The 22,535-nt window shown below is 54.5% G+C and overlaps 2 protein-coding genes across 4 annotated transcripts in view; one reads left to right on the top strand and one right to left on the bottom strand.

The window, feature by feature from the left end:
* The window catches only part of Col5a3 (collagen type V alpha 3 chain), a 38,323-nt gene extending 25,709 nt beyond the window's left edge, over nt 1-12,614 (bottom strand). Inside the window, exons 1-19 of one of the 2 annotated variants that reach the window (XM_071602856.1) lie at nt 12,447-12,614; nt 11,571-11,858; nt 7,586-7,747; nt 7,311-7,500; nt 7,079-7,235; nt 6,386-6,490; nt 5,913-6,065; nt 4,303-4,416; nt 4,051-4,194; nt 2,956-3,003; nt 2,841-2,882; nt 2,484-2,546; nt 2,040-2,114; nt 1,862-1,945; nt 1,254-1,310; nt 1,110-1,163; nt 883-936; nt 294-347; nt 163-216 (exon numbers count right to left, since the gene is read on the bottom strand). In XM_071602856.1, the coding sequence (XP_071458957.1) occupies nt 163-216; nt 294-347; nt 883-936; nt 1,110-1,163; nt 1,254-1,310; nt 1,862-1,945; nt 2,040-2,114; nt 2,484-2,546; nt 2,841-2,882; nt 2,956-3,003; nt 4,051-4,194; nt 4,303-4,416; nt 5,913-6,065; nt 6,386-6,490; nt 7,079-7,235; nt 7,311-7,500; nt 7,586-7,747; nt 11,571-11,658 (1,698 nt within the window). In that variant the 5' untranslated portion in view covers nt 11,659-11,858; nt 12,447-12,614. The remainder of the gene's footprint in view (nt 1-162; nt 217-293; nt 348-882; nt 937-1,109; nt 1,164-1,253; nt 1,311-1,861; nt 1,946-2,039; nt 2,115-2,483; nt 2,547-2,840; nt 2,883-2,955; nt 3,004-4,050; nt 4,195-4,302; nt 4,417-5,912; nt 6,066-6,385; nt 6,491-7,078; nt 7,236-7,310; nt 7,501-7,585; nt 7,748-11,570; nt 11,859-12,446) is intronic. The other variant, XM_027955268.2, reaches the window with a different exon arrangement.
* Nucleotides 12,615-13,471: 857 nt separating this feature from the next.
* Rdh8 (retinol dehydrogenase 8) lies at nt 13,472-19,559 on the top strand. Of its 2 annotated transcripts, XM_071610039.1 has the most exons (7): nt 13,472-13,652; nt 14,612-14,749; nt 16,543-16,704; nt 17,287-17,466; nt 18,264-18,357; nt 18,534-18,717; nt 18,799-19,559. In XM_071610039.1, the coding sequence occupies exons 1-7, from the start codon at nt 13,550-13,552 to the stop codon at nt 19,012-19,014; spliced, it is 1,077 nt and encodes a 358-aa protein (XP_071466140.1). In that variant the 5' UTR covers nt 13,472-13,549; the 3' UTR covers nt 19,015-19,559. The 2 variants fall into 2 exon arrangements, with proteins under 2 accessions (XP_071466140.1, XP_027810848.1); XM_027955047.2 differs by lacking the exon at nt 14,612-14,749.
* Nucleotides 19,560-22,535: the final 2,976 nt, after the last annotated feature.

The raw sequence follows: 22,535 nt of genomic DNA, 5'->3' as shown, positions 1-22,535 counted from the left end.
GGGGAGGGTGGAATAATGCAGGGGAGACCCCCCCCCAGGAAAGGAGGTGGGGCATGAGGTGTGAGGACTCAGGCACCAGGTCAAGGCTCTGGTGCTCAGGAAGGAAAGGAGAGCGGCAATGTTGGGAAGGGGGCTTGGCTGTGGGGAGACTCGCACACTCACCCTTTGGCCCTTCTCACCAGGCAGCCCTGGCAGGCCATCAAAACCCCGATCGCCCTGTCCAAAGAAACACCAGCTGAGCCTGGGTCCTTGATCCTGACAGCGCCCGCCTCCCGACCGGGCCCTGGGCCTACCTTAGGTCCTGTGTCTCCTGGGAGACCGCGGGCCCCATCTGCTCCAGGGCGGCCCTAGGAGGAAAGTGAGCCCCAGTGTCAGGGATAAACCTCCCCAGGACCCTTCCCCAAATTAGGAACTCGACTACATTCTCGTCCACATCATCAAGAGATCTGCCATCATTTCTGGACTCTTGGCTGGGGTCTTCTTTTGTACCAATTTCAATCTCAAATCTAGCCATAACTCTTTATCCCCAGCCCCTAATTCTAGCCCAAGTCACCATCATCATCAACATTGAGAATTCCCATTGCAGCCTCCATGATCGCCCTGCTGTGGTCCCCCCGGCTTTCACACATACTGTTCCTTCTGCCCGGAACGCTCTTCCCTGCCAGTTTCCTGGTTCCACTTTAGACCTCCGGTGGAGGGTTACTCCTGTCCCAACATCCTCCCTGACTCTACGACCTTGGCCCGACTCCTGAGCCACACGCTCAGGACAGCTTCCATTGCCAGCCTCAGGGCACCAGCGGACCCTGGAGGCACAGAGCCCCGGTACCTGTTGGGTAATGAGGGAAGGGCAAAAGGTAGCCTGGGGACCTGGAAGGTGCTCACCATCTTGCCCTCTCGACCAGGTGGCCCAGGAGGCCCCTGCAGTCCTCGGGGACCCTAGAAGCAAAAGAAAAGATGGAACATGGAAGGAAGGACAAAAAGAAGGGAGGACTTATTTTAAATCACTCACCAGGGAAGGCAGTAACTGCAAACCCTGGCCCCGTGACATTTTCCCCGGCGGTCACTTTAACCTGTGGCCTTGGGGGAAGACCCCTCCCCTCCAAACTCACCTGTGGCCCCACTTCCCCTGCTTCTCCTTTCAGACCTGGGTATCCAGGGAGACCCTTCGGGAAGGAGAGACGGGGTAAGTGGTTGGAGGAATGTGACCCCTCTCCACGGCTGTTGCCCCTCTTCTCTGCAGACCCCTTACTCACCACAGGGCCTGGGCGTCCAGTGAGCCCCACTGGGCCGGGGGGACCTTTCATGGACAGCTGGAGAGATAAAGGACAACAGAACCAAGAGTTTCCCCCCAAGACCCCCAAACAAGATCCCCTCAAAGGCACTACTACAGTTTGAACGGGCCCCCCAGAAGTTCATGTGTTAGAATTGATCCCCAATTTATATACTAATGGTATTTAGAGGTGGGACCTTTGAGACATGATTGGGAGTAAATGAGGTCATGATTGTGGGATTGCATAATGACATTAGTGGCTTTATAAGGAGAGGAAGAGGCCCTAGCTGGCACACTTGCTCTGTCCTGCTGTGTGATGCCCTCTGCTGCATTATAACACAGCAAGAAGATCCCCACCAGTTGCTGAGCAGGTGCCAGCACCATATTTTTGGATTTCCCAACCTCCAAAACCATGACCCCAATACACTTCTTTATAAATTTCCCAGTCTCGGGTATTTTGTTATAGCAACAGAAGACCAACCAAGACATGCATCTCAGGATAACAGACACTGCCACCCTGTCTCCTGGCCAGACCTTCATTATCCCTCATTTCTGCCATCTCTCCCATGAACACTCCCCCATCCCACTCACCTGAGTCTGTTGCAATACCGCCTGAGCCTGGGCCTGCTGGAAGGACACTGGGGGTCCTTTGAGGGAGCTGCTCGCGAACTGGAACTAAGCAGCAATGATGGTGAGGGCAGTTCCGAGCAGAGGCCTCCTCCGTGGTCAGGGATCTCCTCCCCAAGGCTGTGCCACCCCACCTCCTTACCGGCATCATGATGACAGTGCCCGGTGGGCCCCGGATCCCATCAATGCCAGGAATTCCCGGGAGGCCAGCAGGGCCCTAAGAGAGGGCACCAGAGAAAGATGGACGGAGGCAGGAAGAGACAGAGAGAGACAAAGACAGAGAAAGGGAGACAGAGAAGATGAAGGATGGGGAAGAGAGGTGGAGAGACAGAGAGAGAGAGACAGAGACAAAGATATAGGGAGAGAGACACACAGAAGATATGCAAAAACAGAGGCCCAGGGAGAAAAGCAGGGGACTGGCCCCCAGAAGCAGAAGAAGGGCCAGTTTTATCACAGATGGAGAGAGAGATCAGCAGAAGATCACCAACTCCAGATGGCGTCTCCAGGCCCAGCCCCTGAGACCCACATTCAAACCACCAGGTTCCCAACCTGAAAGCTCACGCACTGAAGAGAGACAGTCTCTTACCGGTAGGCCGCGGTCCCCAGGGAATCCTGGGGGGCCAGGAGGGCCTGATGGGCCAACCACCCCCTGTTGGGGAGGCAGAAACAGAAGTCACCGGAAATGCAAAGCTAATCTGAATTCCAACCCTCCTGGCCCCCGACCCCAGGCTGACCTCTGCTCTACCTCCTAGCCATTCCTGCTACCCTCTTCAATATTGATCCATATCAACCCCCAATTTTGTGTCCCAACCCTTGTTTTGACGTGTCCTTTGTGCCTCCAATGTCCAGTGGCCACTACATGATCAGGCAACACGACACCCCACTTTGGGACTGGAACAGCCCCGCTACAAAGATAGCAAGAGGCCGTGAAGCCCGTACTCACTCGGGGTCCTGGGGCTCCTGGAGGTCCCTCAAATTTTTGCCCCTGGAGAGAGAGAGAGGTGTGTGACCCCTGTTCCAGTGGCCCCCTCAGCCCCTTGCTGCCCCACCGTCCTCACCTGCTCTATCACTGCAGGTTCTCCTTTTGCACCCTTCTCTCCCACACCCTGGAGAGGAGGAAGAGAGGAAAAAGAGGTGAGCCCACTCCCTGTCCCCCAAACACACAGGGCCCACCCACAGAGCCTAGGCTGAGACGTTCAGTCCCCTCCGTCAACCTGACAAAGCTGCATCAAGGTCAAGGGCACAAACTCCCGAGCGTCCTAACTTGGATCGGCCTCTTGTCTCTTACGAAGTGACACTGGGAACTTACTAGACCCCTTGGGCCAGTTACAGATCACTGGGTCACCTGTAAAGTCAGCGGGTGAATGACCGCTGCATCTCTCCCACGTAAAGATGAATGATGAACACAGTACTTGGTGCAGGGCTGGTAACCACTCTGCCCCTTCCTCTGTCCAACACCAAGGCTAGAATCTGGGTCCCCAGCTCTGTCTGCATTTTTTTCTTAGGTAATTTCATTCCAATATCTTGGTTAAAGATACCACCTCTCTGCTGAGGTATCCCAAGTCTTTCTCTCCAGCCTAGCCAGTCTCCCCTGAACTCCAGAATCTTCTTGCCATCCCCCTTTTAACATGACCATTGGATGTCACCCAGGTGTTGGCAATTCGAGACATGAAGACTGACAGCCTTGATTCTCCACTCCCCTGTCAGAAGGCTAGAGGACACCCCCTATTCAATAGTCCTATTGGCATATCTACCTTTCTCCACTCCAGCAGCAAGGCCAAAATGGAGCCTATCCCAAATCTGGCTCCTGTCTTGCCTGGACCACAGGCTTCTTCTGCCTCTCTGGCTCCCCCTACTGTCCGTGTGCCATTGAGCAGAGGGAGATTGCTTTGAGACCTCCAAGTCAGACGTTCCCTTTCAAGGGGTTTCTCATCCGCTTAGTCTGAAAGCCCAGTGCCTCACCCTACCGGCGAAGTCATCTGTTAACACAGTCCCTGTCACACTGTAGGCACTGGGGTCTGCACTGCACTGGGTCGTGGGAAGGCATTCAAAGCAAGACAAACAGAATCCAGAGAAAGAATGAGGCCCCTGGGGCTCCAGATAGGAGTCCCTTCCCCTGCACCTAACCAGACCCCCCATGGCCCCAGACTCACAGGAAAGATCTGGAACTCAGCCTGTGAAGGCTGTTCTGCTGCCCGGAACTTGGGACCCATGGTGGGGCCGCTTCCTTCTTCCTCCCTCTCTCCTTCAAGCTCTGGAGTCTCTAGCTGGGTTCCACCTTCAGCATCCAGTCCCCCCTGAGGACATTGGGACAGTCAAAGTTTGTCCCTAGCCTCCTTATTGTCTGCCGCCACCACCACTACCCCAGGGCCCACCCCTTCCAGCACCGTCCACTTCCCACCGACCTCCAGGAGGGTGACGTTGCCGCCCACAGTCACAGTGGTGGTGAAGACCAAAGGCGTGGGAGTTGGAGTCAGAGTTGGAACTGGCGTCTCAATCTTGGGGACATCCATAGAGGTCTGGAGCAGGCATGGAGGAAGGGTCAGGTCTGGGGTCAGGCCGGTTGAAACAGAAGGGAAGCAAAGGAGGAGCCAGGCCTTGACCTCAGGGAGCTCTCATTCTGGGGAGGGGAACACAGGAGGATTCCCAAAGAACATGGAGGCCAGGCCCTGGGGTCTGGATCAGGACGGCCAGCAGGGGGAGCCATCCTGCACAGAGGAGGAACAGGGCTGAGCCAGGTTCAGAGGCCAGAGAGGCAGAACCAGGCTGGCTCCAGAGCTCAGTGGTCAAGGTCAAGGTCCAGGACTCAGGGCCAGACTCCGGAAGCCTACCCCACATGTCCTCTCCCAAGGCAGAACTCAGCAGTCAGCCAGCCAGGCCACAGTCAGCCAGCTCCTTCTGGCCTCAACAGCTGCACAAGAACTGGGTCAAGGCAGAGGAAGAGGGCAGTTGGGGCCCAAGTGAGGGGCTGGGGCTGAGGATGTGGCGGGGAAGGGGCATACTATTCATGGTATCCCTGTTCAGAGCCAGAAAGGTTGGAACTGAGATGTGATTCAACCAGTGACCTTTTGACTAAAGTCCCCAGTGACCTGTGCCAAGGACCTCTACTCAGTGACCCACCAGCTAATGACCTCCAGCAATGGACCCCAATTACTCCTACAGCCAGTGACCTTCCCAGAGACCCCCAGCCAGGGATATCCCCCAACAATAAGCACTAATTAGTGCCTCCCCTACCTAATCAACTCTCCCAGTGACCTTTAATCAATCATTCCTCCAACCAGTGATCCTCCAACATGGAGTGCTTGCCCAACTAATGCTCCCCAACCAAGGATCCTGAACACTAATTCCTGATAACCCATCAGAGATCCCGAACTATGACCCCATCCATGATCCCCTGAAAATCACCCCTACAACCATGACCCCAATGGGTGACCCCACTATGCATTCTAGTGACCCCCCCAACAAAACCCCCAAACTAATGACCCCTAACCATTAACCTTAAACAAGGGACACCAAAAATATCAACAATGACCTCCATTAATGTCTTCCTACAGTGGCCCCCAACTGGGATCATCCCAAATATTGGCCCTCTTCAGTGCCCCTCCTGACCAGCACTCCAGGGAAGCCAAGTAGTACCCCGATCAGGAACTGCCCCAAGGAATAGTCTTCACCAATGACCCCTGTCAGTGAACCCCACTCCCCCAAAACGACTCACTAACCAATGAACCCGTCATGATTCACCCCAGCTGGTGACTCCCCTAAATAGTAGCCCTCATCAAAACCCCCCTAATAATCAGGTGGTCATCTGGAGGAGACCCCAGGACTGGAGGTTGGGGAGCAGGCCTAGGAAAGCCCATAAGACAGGGTCCCCCTATCCCTGATGGTCATCAGCTGGCGGTCAGCTAAGGGGAGTGGGAGCTCAGGTCTAAGCCTGGATTCCAAACCAGGGCCAGAGGAGGGAATCGGAGGCCAGAGACGGGCAGCAGAGGCCGAAGGGCAAGTGCAGGCCCCTTACCTGGTTCTCCAGGGAGCCGGCAGGTGCTCCCAGGGTCAGGGCTTCCTTGTCCTTCTTCTTCCTGCCCTTCCCCTTGCGGCCTCGCCCTTTCTTCTTCCCTTTCCCCTTGCCCTTGCGCCGAGGAGGGGTGGTCTCTGGCTCGCCCTGAGGGGCCTGGAAGGAGGGTCTGTGTCAGGTCTAGTGCGTCCCCCAGTGGAGAAGCTATTACTCTGTCACCTAGGGACAATGCTGGCACAGGACCTGCTAGTTCTCACTCAACCTGGTGACCTGGGGTCAAGGATCACTCCATTATGTGCCTTGAGTCCAAGGCCAGTCCTGCCTGGGGTCTGTTTGGGGTCAGGGGTCCCTCTGCTTTGTGTTTGGTGTCAGAGGTTGTTCAACCTCATCTTTGGGGGCTTTAGAATTCACTCCTGCTGCCACCTGGAGCCAGGGGCGGCTCAGGCTGTGACCTGAGGTCACAGTCCCTTACTCACCCCTGTGGTCACGAGGTCCAGGTTGTCACAGCCAGGCAGGTACTGCTCACAGGCCCGGAAGGCAGCTTGAGGGTCTGGGCTTATCAGCAGCTCCTGGATGTCTCCCTGGGAGAGGGTGGGGTGGGGACAGGGACACAGGCTGACTCACCCATTCCTTGGCACGGTCCCCCACCTCCTGGCATGCAGCCTTGGCACTGCCCCCCTCCCAGAGACCCTAACTAAGTACAAGGATGGCAGCCGCATCACAGCAAACCCTTGCAACTCAGAGAAGCACAGGTGCTATCTGTGCCTCATCACATCACCCCACAACCACACCCACGATGCCCCACTGAAGGTGCATTGGTCCCTTGACGCAGGCACACGGTGAGATGCTACCCTGTGCAGGCCCTTCCAGGAAGGGCACGAGATAGATGAGGTCCCTGGCCTCCTGGAGGTGACACATCTCACAATGGCACACAGCAGTCACCCGCCCTGTCTCAGATCAGTTCCCTGACGGACAAGCACGCAGCACAGCATGACCCACTGTCTGTGGCTCTGTGTGCTCCATTCGCACATGGCCACCCACAATGACCAAGCCTCGCACTTGCTTCTCCCATCCCTGGGCTGGGCTGAGGCTGGGCATTTCCCTTCTCCAATCCCTTCTCCAGATTCAGTCACCCCTGCCTCGGTTTCCCTTAGCACGGAACCCTCTACCTCAAAAGTCTCCTCCCTGATGTCCTGGGTCCCCAGAACAGTGAGTCCAGCTGTGCTGAGGAACCGAGGCTTCTGGCCCGACACAGGGGGCTGAGATTCACAGTCGGCTACCAGGGTCGCTGTGTCTCCATCTATGCTGACCGCCACACGGTGCCATCTGTAAGGGAAGGGTCTCAGTGCCGGTGCTGCTCACCTCACCCTCCCTGGACCCTACCCCTCCTCCGATACTCACTGGCCATCCACGAGGTTGACCTGCTGGGGCAGGGGGTCGAAGGAGTCACCTAGGAGGGCCAGACCTGGCCCCAGTGCCAGACCCAGCTGCCGGGCACCCTTCTCGTCATAAATAGATAGAAGGACAGACTGATTGGCCTGCTGGGCCCTCAGAGTCATCAACATGGAGAAGTTCGCGGGAAAGTGTCCATCTGGATGGACAGAAGGAGTGGGCAGTACAGGAGGCTTAGAGGGCTCCACGCTCCCCAGTGAGGACACCCGGGAGCCGGCACTCACCTGGGAACAGCTCCCGTGTGGGGATGCTGAGCTTGCTGGCCCTGCCCACTCTGAATGCTCCGTCACCCTCTGGAGCCCTCTGGGGGCAGAAGCCAGGTCCCTTGGGGACCCCAGCCTGGCCCCCACGCACGCCCAGGGCCTTTAGCACATCCACAGGATCGGCTGCAGAGAGAAGCCAGGGTGCAGAGAGCAGTGAGAACAAGCCCAGGACTCCATGATAGGGGCTCAAGTTTGGGGACCCCCTCCTCCCCCCACCCCAAGTGTGTTTATGGCTCCGGAAGAAGGAGGCGGCCTGGGACCAGCAACCCCCCCCCCTCCGCCGCACAGATGTTCCGCCTGGAGCAGTCTGTTGACTCCGGGGTTTTTTTCCCCCTTGGTTTTTGGTGAGAAAAAAAGCTGACCTAGTTCTGGGATGAATCAAAGCTTCCTGGCCTGAGCCCCGGAGCCAAACTGTCCCCTTCCCTCCACTCCCCCGCACCAGCTCCTGGGATGACTTCCCATGCCTGGAGTCCCCTCGCCAAGGGAACCACACGGGAAGGAGGGGCTCATAGAAGTTCAGCTCCTGCCTGCTCCCTCTGACCTCCTCCTGGCCCCCCAGCTGCTCTGAACATCGCCCTTTGACCACCGTCCCCCAAGACCCCCTTCCTCTGCCCATCACCTACCCTGACTTCCTTCTGACCTTCTCCTTGGCCACCATCACCCATGACCTCTTTCCTGTAACTCCCGCCACTGTGAGTCTCCCTCCTCTGCCCATCCCTGCTCCCCTCTCTCTCGGGCTCCCCACTTTCACCTCCTCCCTCTGGCTTCTCTCCCATTCCTTCCTCTGGCCTTCTCCCTCCGATTACCCGCTGACCCCATCCCTTGGCCTTTCCCAGTCTCCTCCATCTGACCTGTGACCTCCCAGTTCTATCACTTTGACCTCCTCCTTCTGATCACCTCTCTCTGATAACCTCCCCCCTCTCTCATCCCAGCAGAGGAATAGATCAGTCTGGCCCAACCCTATCCGAATCCAGGCCATCCTCCCAGCCCCACCCGAGGCAGCCAGGCCAGTGTTAAATGAAACCACATGGCCTGGGCAGGGGCGGGTGGGGGCTTCCCCTGGGCCCAAAGCCCCTGCCTGATCACATCCCCTCCACCCTCTGCAGACTGTCCCACTAACCCCCTGACCCAGCCTCTTGGCAGGAGCTAAATTCTGCTGAGTCTGCCATGACCTCACCCCCCAGGGGCAGCTCTGCTGAACTCATCCTTGGGAGCTGGGGCAGGGGCCAGACATGGGGAGGATAGGGGCTTAGACGAAGACCCTCATCCCAGCTCCTCCTGGGGCGAACACTCACTCTCCAAACTCCAGAGCCTCATCCCAGCCCCTGTTCCCTCCTGACACAGCAGCCTCCTTCTCCTTCTCTCTCCTTTCTGCTCCTTCCTTCTCTCGATCCCACTTTCTGTGCCATCTTCCCAGTCCTCTGCATCCTACTCTGAATCAAACCACCCCTCCTCCCTTGCTCTCTCAGCACCTTGTTGTTTGGTTCTTTCCATCTCAGACTCTCTCTGCGGGTCTCTAACTCTGTGCTTTTTTTTATCTCTATAGTTCTGCATGTAAATCTCCTCTCTCTCTCTCTCTCTCTCTCTCTCTCTCTCTCTCCCTATCTCCCCAACCTGCCTGCCAGCCCCCACTCCTAATTGCTTGTTTTGTGGCTGGGTTGTCATTAAGAGGCATTTGAGTTACAGGCCCCTGGGACTGAGATCTGGACTCCCAGGCTCTGCTGACCACAAGGGTCACTCCCCCATGGAACAATCTCGGTTGCCCCTTCTCTAGCCTGGGGCCCAAGGGAGGACTGACATCCACCACCTCACCCTGCCCAGAGACTCTCCCCTGCCCCAGACCCCAGCCTCCATGCAGTACGAGGGGGTCTCCTTCAGCAACTGCTCATTCACATTTCAAAAGTCCTTCCTGGCATCTAACCCAAAAGATTCCTGCTTCAATCTTGTGTCCCTTCTGTAATGACCTTTCGGAAACTGACTGCCCTTTCTTTCCATGATTGGCCTCATGACAAGGAGACACACAAGAGGCATTGAGTCCTGCCTGCAGGGCCAGGAGGTGGGGGTCTGTCAGGGACCAGCCCACGCTTCTCCCCCCATCCTACCCCACCCGCACACACATAACCCTCCCCCCTGTGCTGGTCAAGTCCCCAGGGAAAGGCTGGGTGGGGTCTAGGCTACAGAGGGAGGCAGGCAGGAGGGTCTAGACTGGGACATGGTTGGGATCTACTCAGGTGGAAGAGAAGAGGTGTCAGTGTGTGCGAGAAAAAAAGTACACACAGGAGATTGTGCAAGTGTGGGTGGCTGAATGGATAAGAGAATGGCTGAGGGGTGGATATCCACGTGTGAGCTGCCATCCTGCAGGTGGTCCAAGTTGGTCTGTGATCGTGATGGCTCGGATGTGTGATGGGGTTGTGGTTCTACAGCCAGGAGACACTACCACATGGTTCATGGGAGAATGTGACCAAGTCAGCGAGTGGGTGTTTGGTTGTAAATGTTGGCCATGTTTGTATGGATGCCAGGGGAAGTAAGTGTGAGAATTCAAACGTGTAGGAGATGGGCCAAAGCAGTGACCATGTGTGGGGTGGTTGGTGGGCTGCCTGGGCTGGGCCACGGTGTTTCCATTCCTGGCGTCTCAGGAGGCTTATATTCTGAGTGGATGCATGAGATTGCATGAGCATGTGGATGTGCGGACGTGGGAATTGGGCAAAGGCCAATCGGGGATTACCCATCCGGTCAGTCACCTCCCTAGGCTCAAAAGAAAGTGAGAAAGTGTGGTGTGTGAAAGTCGAGGACTGAATTCACCTTAGGGAGGGATTTCCAGGAGGGCCTAGCCTCCAGTCCCCCAGATCAGGGAATCCCTGAAAATCTATCACTTCAGGAGCCATTACGTCCCCCCTGACCCCTGGGGCGCCCCTCACCCCTAACCCGGCAGGACGCGGTAGGGCGCTTGGCCAGATGCGCGCAGCTGGGCGTGCGTCAGCGCTGACTCACCAGTCCTGAGGCCCCCGGGACCCCTGGGGGGCCCCTGAGAAATTCCTAGGGAAAAACACCCCAGGCTCGCGCAGCTGGGGTGGGGAACAACTTCTCCGCCGGCCCCCGCCCGCACTCCGCCCAGCCCCGCCCTGCGCCCCGCCCACCTCGCCCCTCACCGCAGCCCTCCCGAGGCCCTGTCCATGGTGCTGATGTTGGCTCTAGGGAGGGCGGGGTGGGGGAGGGGCGAGGGGTTGGGGAGAAAGGGAAGCACGAGCCCATTTGGGGCAAAGGAAGAAGAGGGAGAATGAGATGAAGCCACTTGGGGACGCGTAAAGGGAACTGTGGCGCCCCGAATAGCCCGCTCCCACGCTCACCCCTCCTCACCATCAGTCTCAGAACTGACCACTCATGTTCTCATGGGCAACGACTTAGACCCCCAAAGCACAACTACAGCCCTCCCGGGGTCACCCGGAGACACACAACCATACCTGGAGCAAACACACAATCACTTCCCAAATCAGCCCCAGACCCAACACTGCACACTCGTATCTGGCAATACACACCCTCCTGGGGACCACCCTACCATCCAATCAACCAGTCAAGGTCAACCTCCACATCTAGGAGCACATACGCTCTCACTCCAAACCGCTGAGCACGCTTTCTCTCTCTCTCTCTCTCTCTCTCTCTCTCTCTCTCTCACACACACACACACACACACACACACACACACACCTAGAAACTGCATTCATTTTCATCCACCCGCCAGGAAACAGTCATACGCCTCCAGGACAACCCCCGCCCCCAGCTGTCACACCCACGAATCACTCAGAGTCAGACACTTGTGTCCCACACCTCACCGTGCTCACACGCAACGCTCATGTCCCCTGCACTCGCCCCCATGCCCTACTCTGCCCAGTCTTTGGGGTCTCTCTGGGTCCTGCACCCAAGTACTATGGTCTCCCTTCCGGCTCACCGGCCTGCGTCCTGGGCAGAAGCAGCAGCGCGGCCAGAAGCAGGCAGAGGCCGGCCCGCGGCTGGCCCAGGCCCCAGAGGCTCTCCATCCCAGCGCGGCCCGTGCGCAAGACGGGGAACGGGACAGGGCGTCTGCGGGGTGCGACGACTCCCCAGGCTCAGCGCAGTCACCCGCGGAGGTCGGCTGCAGTCGGGATCTGCAGGAGACGGCCCGAGACCCCGCCCTGGCCGCGCCCTGCGCTCCAGCGCCGGGCCAGGCAGCGCTCGCAGGAAGGGGGAGAACTGACAGCTGGAGGGGGAGTTGGGAAAGTTTTCACTGAGCGCGGATTGGCCAGCGGGGGGTGGAGCCCTGGACCAGGCGCTGGGCCGTTCCGTCCTACCCCACAGCGGAGGAGGAGGTCACTCCCACCCAGAGCTAGAATCCGGGGTTCACATTAACCAATCTAAACCCTTTCTTCTTAGCAGCCCCCTCAAAAGGGCCCACCTGCACCTCCATCCGGGCCCTGGCATTAGCAGGACTTGCAGCTCCTACCAAATCCTTCCAGGCTCACCCAGGCTCCCAGTCCGGGGGTAGGCAGGCTCACCCCCATGCTCACCCACCTGCCGTACCCCAGTCCTTTAGCCCCACAAAGTAGGTCCCAGCTGCACCCCAAGGCCTTCCCTTCAGGACCCTCAGTAAGAAGTCCTTGTCCTCTCTCAAACCTCACCCAAAATCAGGTTTCCACTTACCCTAAACCTTCAATTCTCCACCCGAATCCCACAACTGGGTGTCTTGATAGCACCCCAAACTCCCAGCACGGATTCCAAAGCAAAATGCTCACTTTCCCCCCATTTTTAATCCTTGAATAAAGATTCCACCTCCATGCCTAGTCCTCACCTTCCGCTCCTTCAGGTGCCCAAATGGGTGCCGGGCCTGTCCTAAATCCTCACCAAATGGGGAAGTCTGACCTACCCAAAGCAGGACATTGCCACCAGGGGAGAGGGATGGATTCCTTCCATTCCTGGGGTGAAGGAGAGCCTCCCTCACCCCGCTGGTACCCCCCCCCCCAGCTGAAGAGGCCCCTGGGGTCAGGGAGGGATTCTGTGCAGTTAGACAAGTGCAGACCTGCAGGGTGAGAGGTGTGAGGGAACTTTCCCCAGAAAGGAACCAAAGGGGCGTATCCTGGGCCCTGAAATGCCCCCCTCATGGGAGACGCAGGAACCGCCTCTCTCTCAGCCTCCTCAGACAAAGAGTCTCTGTGTCCCCAGAGAGGAGGGGGTGGGGCCCCATCTGGCTTGAGAAAGAGATGGGCCCCCTGTGATGGGGCAAGGAGAGGAAATCTCCCCAAGCAAACCCTCCTCCCTTCCCAGGGACATCGGAAGCTGAGAATTCTCCAACTAAAAGGCTCTTACAAAGTTCCTGTCCTGCCCTGCCTTGTTAGGAAGTTCTTCTTGTAGTCTAACTTCTTGCATTCTTCTCTGAAGGGACCCTTCCAGGACCACACTCCTATTTCCTTTCACTTTCTCCCTCTACCAGAGTTTCCTCTTCCAGAGTAGATATAGTATAAGAGAAGGGATACCCCCGCTTGTTCCCTCACACCCACTAAAATTCTCCCTGGCCCTGAATAGTTTACAAAAATAATAAAAATAAAAATTTAAAAGAACAGTTATGAGTGTAGCAGGTATGGAGAATCATATTGTTTGTTGTGGTGCTGGAGGTGGAACCCCCCGGGGCCTCACAAGTGCTAAGCTAATGCTTTACCGCTGAGCAATACCCCCAGCCCCCCCAAAAAGAAGGTTTTGGCAAATAAAGGAAACGGACTGTGAAGAGTCGAAGGATTTTCTCCAGCCACCTGTTCAGGGTTGTGCAAGCTACAGTGGAGGTCTCCTGGGGCCCCTTTGCCCTGCAAGGGATCAGGTAAAAGGAGCTTAGACGGAGAGATCAGACAAGAGTGGAGGGGTGTCCTCTCAGTCTGAAGTCGTGTCCAGGGAGGGATCAACATGGCCTCCTCACCCAGGACCGTGCTGATTTCAGGCTGTTCATCAGGAATTGGCTTGGAGCTTGCTGTGCACCTGGCTCATGACCCCAAACAGCGTTACCAGGGTAAGGGGCCCGGGGGGACCTGGGGACAGCCGGGGTGGGCCTGGCTTCCAAGGAGCCTCAGCCCCCACGCTGTCTCCGCAATCTCATCCCCTCCAGCTGTACATGGAAAGGCCCCTCTCCCTGCAGGACCATCCTCTCATCCAGCAAATATTTCTTGCGTATCTACCGTGTGCCAAGCTCTGCTCTGGGTGTTAGAAACAGCGATGGACAAGAGACAAAAATCTCAGCTCTGGGTAGTGGTGTCCTGGGGGAGGGCAGGGAAGACAGACAAACACATAAAAAGAAATTGCAGTATGTCTGGCCATCACAAGTGCTGAAGAGCAAAACAAAGCAAGGGAAGAGTGTGACCGGGGTCGAGTGACCGGTGTCATGGGTGTCAAGGGTTTATGTGTTATGAAGGGCTGCTCCATAAGGCTTATCCGAGAGGGCTCCTTTGGGCATTCCTGGGCATGGATAATTACTTTGTTGACTCTGACCCCCGCCCCCAGATTACTACTACTCCAGGATAAGCCTCTTACATTCTCTTGACCTTGGGGACTTAAGGGAGCCCTCTAGTTCCAGGTTCTTGCCTTCCTGAGGGTCTGGAGTAAATGGCTACAGACTGCGCCCCACCCCTAGGAACCTCTGCCCTGGAATAGGCTGAGTGTAATTAGGCAAAGGGCAGTTACTTAAGCTCAGGCTGCTGGGGGGAGGGCACTGCCCCAGCTGGCAGGGCTGCCTCTCCCAGCCCTCTGCCCTCTGTCTTAGAGGCACAGCTTTGAGTGTGACAGGCAAAGGTCAGCGTGCAGAAAGCAACTTGTGTAACTGTAGGTGGGCCAACGGCCTATAAAACTGCTAAAGGGTAATGCTCTTGAACTCTCATTATGTGCCAAGTGTCACTTAAGTGCATCTAATATGTCACTTACTCTTCACATCGCCCCCTATGAAGAGGCCACTTACTATCTTTTGCCTTATTTTAGAAAAGAGGAAACAGAGGCATAGACTGCCAAAGGCCCTTGCCCAAAGTCACCCAGCTAAGAAGTGGCAGAGCAGAGATATGAACCCAGGCAGCCAGAAGCTGGGACCACACTTGTCACTATACTGCATTCAGGATGCCAGTAAGCTCATTCATCTATATAACACCTGTGAATCCCACAGACTAACACTATACACAAATAAATGTCCCCCAAGCGCACATATGTGTGACCGTGGGTACATGCACAGAGGGGCATGCAAACATGTATATGTAGTATATATGCTGAGGCCATGCAAGGGCACCAGGCATGGTGGCTCATGCCTGTATCCCAGCAGCTCTGGAGGCTGAGGCAAGAAGATCATGAGTTCAAAGCCAGCCTCAGCAAAAGTGAGGCACTAAGCAACTCAGTGAGACCTTGTTTCTAAATAAAATACAAAATAGGGCTTGTGGCTCAGTGGTTGAGTGCCCCCGAGTTCAATCCCTGGTATGCATGGGCTTGCTACAAATTCAAGTTCAAATCTCAGTTACCTACCTATTCTAGTTACTATTGCTCAATAATGAATCACCCCAAAATGTATGCTGTAAAACAACTACAATCACTTGTTTTTCCACCTACAGCTCACATAGGTCATGAATTCAGGAAGGACTCAGAGGGTGTTCAGGCTCAGAGTCAAAGGCCACAGCTGGCAGAGTGGGGACTGGAGTACATGGGGATGGGAAGGCAGCTCACTCCCTTCCTGTAACCTTGGAAATTCTTCTTGTAGTCTCTCTTCCTCAGCTAGCTTGGGCTTCCTTGTGGCATGGTGCCTCAGGATAACTGGGCTGCTCCATGATGGGCAAGGGCTGCAAGGAGAGTGTTACAGCAAGTAATGCAGAAACTGCAAGATCTTTTTGGACTTCAGAAACCACACTTTGTCACTTCCATTGGTTTCCACCTGGTCATACAATTCAACAGGAAGGTGGGGAGCTCAGTGGTAGCATGCATATGGCCCTGGGTTCCATCCCCAGTACTGAGGGTGGGTGGTTCAAGGGGAGAGGGAGGGAATTTGATTCAAGATCACATGCCTGCATATCTGCATGCATGTGTGTGTAATGCTGGGGCTCAACCCCAGGGACTTGCCTGTGCTAAACACATTCTACCACTGGGACACATGATTTCATGTCTTGATGGAGGAGTGGCAAGATTTGAGAAGAGTTTGTGCAAAGGAAGATTTTGTGCAGACATTTGGGGGGAAACAAGTTAGTGCAATAATTAGTAGGGTCCTTGCAAGTTAGAGATAATGCTCAGCACAATGCCTAGCACATAGTAAATGCTCAGTAAACTGGAACTTCCTATGTCAATGCTGCAAATGTGGTTATTCCTACTTGAGTGTTCAAAGCACGTATGTTGGCTGTAGGTGTGTGTGAAATTTTTCTCATGGCAATCTTGTTTGTATTTATGTTTTTATTGTCTTACTCATTAGATTATAAATTTCACAAAGGAAGGTACTTTATCTTTTGCCGGGGAGGGGCTGCTGGGGATTGAACCCTGGAGTGCTCTAATACTAAACTACACCCCAGCCCTTTTTATTTTTATTTTATTTTTAAAAAGGATCTCACTAAGTTGCCCAGGCTGGCCTTGAACTTGCCATCCCTATGACTCAGCCTTCCAAGTAGCTGGGATTACGGGCATGCACCTCTGTGCCTGGCAGGACTTTTTCTTATTTCACACAATAGTACCTAGAATAAGCATAGTTTGTAGTATATGCTCAATAAACTTTTGTAGGATGGATGGATGTGGCTGCATGTTAACACGAGCACACAAGTGTGCATTTGCAATGAACATAGGTGTGCAAACCTGTAGGTCTCCATCCTCTGGAACTGCTTGTTCAAGACAACAGAAACACCCAGGGAAAGGAGCCAGTTGCCTGTACCAACTCTGTTCTGTGCCCCCAGTGGTGGCCACCATGAGGGACTTGAGAAAGAAGGAGATGCTGGAGGCAGCTGCTGGGGACGCTCTGGGAAAGACCCTCACCGTGGCCCAGCTGGATGTGTGCAATGATGAGTCAGTGGCCCAGTGTCTCAGTGGCATCCAAGGAGGGGAAGTGGACGTGCTGGGTGAGACTTTGCAGCCCCCAGGGCCATTCACCCCACCATGATCTAATTATAAACCCTCCACACGGCAAGGTCTGAGTCCAGCCCTCTGGCTTTACCCACAAGCTCCAATCTTCTACAAAAGGGGTAGACCAGTTGGCCAAGAACTGGGACTCTCAATCAGTCCATTAGGGATGCTAGAAATAATCTAGGACCTGGGGGTGGAGTGGATTTAATGGGATAGACATTATCACATATGGAGAAACCCATATGTGGTTGGAAAAATTACTTAGATGAGTCACTTGGGGAAGGAAAAATGATGAAGAAACAACTCATAATCCCTGAGCCGTCTTCTCAGGAGGGTGGGTGTAGCTGTTTTGAAAAGATTTGGGGTCAGAGCTGAATTTCTCACGCATTATGGGCATGCTGTTCCTTGTGGCCCTTGCTCCCACCCTGGGCTAAGGTCCCCAAAACAAATGCTAGACTGTGCTTAAACATCTTCTTGGAGTTGGAGTCGGGGGTAAAAGGGTGATCTGAAGAGTGACCTCAGTGACATTAGAAGAGTGGGAGGAACTCTAATGTAACACTCAACACTTCTCTCTCCAGTGAACAATGCTGGCGTGGGCCTGGTGGGGCCCTTGGAGGGGCTCAGCATAGACACCATGAAGAACATCTTTGACACCAATTTTTTGGGAGCCATCCGTCTGGTCAAAGCTGTTCTTCCAGGAATGAAGAAGCGGCGACAGGGTCATATCGTGGTGGTCAGCAGCGTCATGGGTCTGCAGGGTGAGCCCTGGAACCCAACCCTTAAGTAGTCCTCCGGTGTCTGACCCTTCCCAGGCTGAAAGGATGGCAAATAGGTTTAGCTCATTCCAAATGAGCTGGGAGAGCTGTGTTGGGAAGGATTCCGCAGCTCAGAAAGAAATGGTTCTGGGATAGATTAACGTGTCTGCAGTGGTGTACAGGCCCCCAAAGCCATCCGCATTCCAGAATCCACTCCACTTCTGGACATCTCCAAAGCACTCTCCCAACCATTCCCAAAACTCCAAAAGATCATCAGAACTCCTTCTCCTGAGACTCCCCAGTGCCAAACACAGCCCACCAGGCCCTAAAGAGATCCCCGGGCTCAGCAGAAAATAGAGCATCCATTGACTGGTGATGTCTGCGATGGGCCTACTCTGGAGGCCACCTACCTGTCATTCATGCTCCTGGGCCTGTCCCCTCCCCAGTATCCTCTAAGGAGTCCAGTCTACTTGACACCCTGCCAAAGAGAAGCACTGTCAAGGTCCCTAATGAATGGCGCCTGCTCTGGTGGGTGCTAGGGACCCCATGCCTGCATGCCCCAAGAAGGAAATAGGGACAAGGAGAACCAGGAAGAGATGGCACCTGGCACCCCAGGAACACCTTGATCTGGCCCCACATGTCCCCATCACACAATGTCATATACCCAAAACGTCAGCCCCCAGTTGTCCCCGGTTCTGATCCCCAGGTCCTCTTTGTTCTGTCTCCCAATCACCCTGTTACTCTGGGACCCACAAAGTCCATCGCCCAGATCCCCAGAGAGCCCCCTCCAATCCCCTCAGGTGTCATATTCAACGAAGTCTATTCAGCCTCCAAGTTCGCCGTGGAGGGGTTCTTCGAGAGTCTGGCCATCCAGCTGCTCCAGTTCAACATCTTGTGAGCAGCCGGGGAGGAGGGGGGTGGGCAGAGGACAGGGAAGGGCAGTGGCGGGGGTGGGGTGGGGGGTAAGCCAGGCAGGGAGGGGAGCGAGGGAGGCACGGGAGGGGGCTGGGGGAGCAGGACTGATGAGAGGGTGGGGGAGTCGGGCCCACTAGCCCTGCTCCTGTCCCCAGCATCTCCCTGGTGGAGCCGGGCCCTGTGGTCACTGACTTCGAGGGGAAGCTCATGGCTCAGGTCGCCACGGCCGAGTTTCCAGGCACCGACCCCGAAACCCTGAGCTACTTCAGGGACTTCTACCTCCCCGCCTCCAGGGAGCTCTTCCGCTCAGTGGGACAGAACCCAAAGGACGTGGCCCAGGTGAGTGGCCAGGACAGCCGGTCAGGGACGCACGGGCGTGGGGAGCCCCCTGGGCCCGGAGCTCAGGGATCCATCTCGCAGGCCATCGCCAAAGTCATCAGCTCCACGCGGCCCCCGCTGCGCAAGCAAACCAACCTCCGCTACCTGACGCTGGCGGCGCTCAAGGCCGTGGACCCCTCGGGCAGCCTGTACGTGAGAACCGCCCACAGCCTCCTCTTCCGCTGGCCGCGCCTGCTCCACCTCAGCCTCCGCTGCCTGGCCTGCGGCTGCCTCCCGGCCCGGGTGGAGCCTCGATGAGCAGAGACTTGCCGGCGCTCCCGCCCGGGACACCGCGGCACGGCCACACCCCAGACCCAGGGCCGCTCACACTCGGTTCATTCGTTCATCTCCTTCATAAATTCGTTCTGCAAACTGCTTCCATCGCTCTAGGTCTGGGCATTGCTGAAATTCCAGAAAAGGTCTCCCGTCTCCAGACCCAGAGCCCTCCCTAGTCAGGGCTGGGGCAGAGGAGAGATCCTGGGACCCCGGGGGTCTGCCCACACCGGAGGGGGAGTCTCCTTCCTGGGGGAGGGGGTATTGTCATGACCTTGAAGGACAAGATAGACTGTGCTTCATTCAGTCTTATGACTTCATGATCCTGGACCGGGGAATACAGGGATGACCAGAACCTCCCCCTCCACACACTCTCTCTCTCTCTCTCTCTCTCTCACACACACACACACACACCCAGAGCTGAGTGAACCAGGTGTCTCGACTTTCCTGCCCACATTCCCCATTAGCAAAATGTGTTTGTGTGCACACAGCCATGTACTTATATTTTTTCCATTAAATGTATAAAACCACAAGCTGTAATTAATATTTAATAAAACTAAATGTTTTAAATTTTAATAAATTAAAAAGCCAATAGGGTCCCCTGGGAGCCCCCAAGATGGTGTCCCCAAGTTTCTCTCTCCAAGAGACTTTGGAGGCAAATGGATTTTGGGTTTCTGGCTCAGTTGCTGCTCCATAAATAGGTGCCCCCTGGACATTTTCTCTTCCCCAGAGGTGGCAATAGCAATATTGAAATGACAACAAAAGTCCCCTTCCTTGGTTCCTGTCTCTTGAAGTGTCTACTGGGCTTGGTGTCTGAGTGTCGGCCTCCCAGGGAAGCGTTTCATTACTCATTTTGTCCACCCTGTGGCCATGAGATGGAGTCACTCAATCTTGCCCAGTTCACAGGCCAGAAACCCTGCTTGTGGGCAGCGGAAGGGTGGACCACAATGAGCTGTCTGTCTGATTCCCAAGTCTGTGTCAGGTTCACTGTTGCTGGTCTTCAGGGGTCTCTTCTAGGAAAAAGGAAACTGAGTCCCAGGCCTTAGGGAGAGGTCTCTGTGTCTCTGCAAACATCAGGAGTCACATTTGCTCAGTTTTGTTGCTGGGTTGGTGAAGTCAACTCCTTTCCCCTCCTCCACACGGGACTTCTGAAGCAGTGTTGGAATTCAAGCAGCGCTCAGCCTCCTGGGGGGAGTGGTTCCAGAACCCCAGCAGACACAAAATCCAAGAGGCTCAAGTCCCTCATGTAAAGTGGTGTGGTGTTTGCAGAAATCCTCTGAACTTAGTCACATATACTGTCACTTCTCAATGACTTACAATACAATACACCATAAAAACTATGGGAATGGTTGTTATAATGTATTTTTTAGGGGATAATGACAGGAAAAAAGTCCATGTATGTTCAGCACAAATGTAATTTTTAAAACAATCTCCAATCTGCATTTGATTGAAACTGTGGATACAGAGGTCTAATTCTACAGGAAATGAGATGGTGGGGACGGTTGTACAACCTTGTGGACACACTAAGACACACTGTATTGGGTGCTTTAAAATGGCAGATTGTGTGGTGAGAATGAACGGTGAATTGTAGTTTAATAGAAATTCAATCAACTTTAAAAAAAATTATAGGCATCCCTGTGATGGAGGGAGGTCTTCTGATTATCCCAGGAGCTCCCCCCTTGAATTGTATCCACAAATTTCCCTGTGCTTTGGCTTCCAGTTCTGTTGGGTTCTGCCAATGGGAGGCACCTGCTGGCAATCAGAGGGTGGCAGAATGTCTTAGTCCATTTTCCATTGCTATAACAAAACACCTGAGACCGGGTCATTTGTAAAGAAAAGATTATTTAGCTCACAGTTCTGGAGATCCAAGCATCAACTTCTGTTTGGTTCTGGTGAGGGCCTCATGGAAAAGGGAGTAGGAGCTTTTCTTTTCTTTTCTTTTTAACAGTACCAGGAATTAAATTCACGGCCACTCTACCACTGAGCTCCATTTCCCAGTCCTCTTTGCTTTTTGAGACAAGGTCTCATTAAGTTGCTGAGGCAGCTTCTGCCTCCTGAGTAGCTGGAATGTAGTCCCAAGGCAACACCATGCCCAGCTTCGTTTTAAAACAATCCATGCTCATGATGAGTCATTTACTCTAAGAGATGAGCATTAATCCCTTCTAAGGGGAGTACCTGCCATGACCTAACGACCTCCCACTCCCCCCAACCCCCCTCAATGATTCCATCATCTGTCAGTACTGCCACACTGGGGATCAGGCCTCCAGTCCTTGAACAAATCACATCCAAACCATAGTAGAGGACAAAGACCAGGGTCCTTAGCTTCAGAGTTCCCTTATTCCTGGTCATGGTGTATGAGCAACATCTCTCTAGCTAAGGCCCTAACTCAATTAAAATTAAAAATAAAATAAGGCACCAACACCAGTTTCCAAGAACCACCTCCTCTCTTTGCCTCTTAAAGATGGCGGTGGGCCCAGTGTAGGGCCCACCTGGAATCCCAGCTCCATGGGAGGCTGAGGCAGGAGGATCTCAAGTCTAAGGCCAATCTGAGCAACTTAATGAGACCCTGTCTCAAAATAGATGTTAAAAAGGGGCTGGGAAGGTAGCTCAGTGGTGGAGCACTCACCTTGCATATGAGGAGCCCTGGGTTCAACCCCCAGCACTGCGGGGGTGGGGATGGAGAGGTGGTGATAAGACCCCACAGTTGCCAATGACAGCCTTTTCATCCTCCTGGGCTCACCTGTCCCCTGCCTCCACCACTCCCCAAAGTACCCACTGGAAGGACCCTGATTGATATGTGTACATTGTAAAGCAGAGGAAAACAGTTCACCCCCGTCGCCCACCTGTGTCCACATTAACCCACGACACTACCACCAAGCATGTTCCTGATTCACTGCTGGTCTCATTCTGAAAGTCTTCACCATCCTGAATTAATTAATTAATTAACTGATTTATATATTTATTTATTTGAGAGAGAGAGAGAGAGAGAGAAATGCCTTTTTTTTTTTTTTTTATGTGATGCTGAGAATCGAACCCGGGTCCTGCCTGTGCTAAGCGAGCGCTCTACTGCTGAGCCACAATCCCAGCCCAACCATCCTGAATTTTGTGACCAACATTTATTTGCTTTTTCAAAAATTCCCTGAAACACATCACTTTCTTTTTACTATTTTATCTTATTTTATCTCAGGGCCTCCTGCCAGCTGAGCAAGCACTCTACCACTGAGCTATGTCCGCAGCTCTTTTTTATTTTATTTTGAGGGCAGGATTACACTAAGTTGCCCAGGCTGGCCTTGAACTTGGAATCATCCTGTCTCAGCCTTTCACTTAGATGGAATTATAGGCATGCACCACCGTGCCGTGCCTGGCTTAAGGAAAAAAAAAAAAATGTCTCTTTGCCACGAAGGGAAACCATCATAGCATCTTAAGCAGGAGATTAGCCAATATGTAGTTGGGGGGGTGTAGGGGAGCCCTGCTGGGGGTGGGGTCATGTAGGCTGAGTCCTCACA

This window comes from Marmota flaviventris, chromosome 1 (assembly GCF_047511675.1).
Source record: "Marmota flaviventris isolate mMarFla1 chromosome 1, mMarFla1.hap1, whole genome shotgun sequence".
Lineage (NCBI taxonomy): Eukaryota > Metazoa > Chordata > Mammalia > Rodentia > Sciuridae > Marmota > Marmota flaviventris.
The sequence above is the reverse complement of the archived record's forward strand: the minus strand, read 5'-3'. Positions and strand labels throughout refer to the sequence as shown.

Bases quoted from the DNA above. Each gene is read 5' to 3' on its own strand.
- Rdh8 (XM_071610039.1), top strand. From the start codon at position 13,550: ATGGCCTCCTCACCCAGGACCGTGCTGATTTCAGGCTGTTCATCAGGA. The intron at 16,705-17,286 runs GTGAGACTTTGC...TTCTCTCTCCAG, and splicing joins AGGGGAAGTGGACGTGCTGG to TGAACAATGCTGGCGTGGGC. The intron at 18,358-18,533 runs GTGAGCAGCCGG...TCCTGTCCCCAG, and splicing joins CTGCTCCAGTTCAACATCTT to CATCTCCCTGGTGGAGCCGG.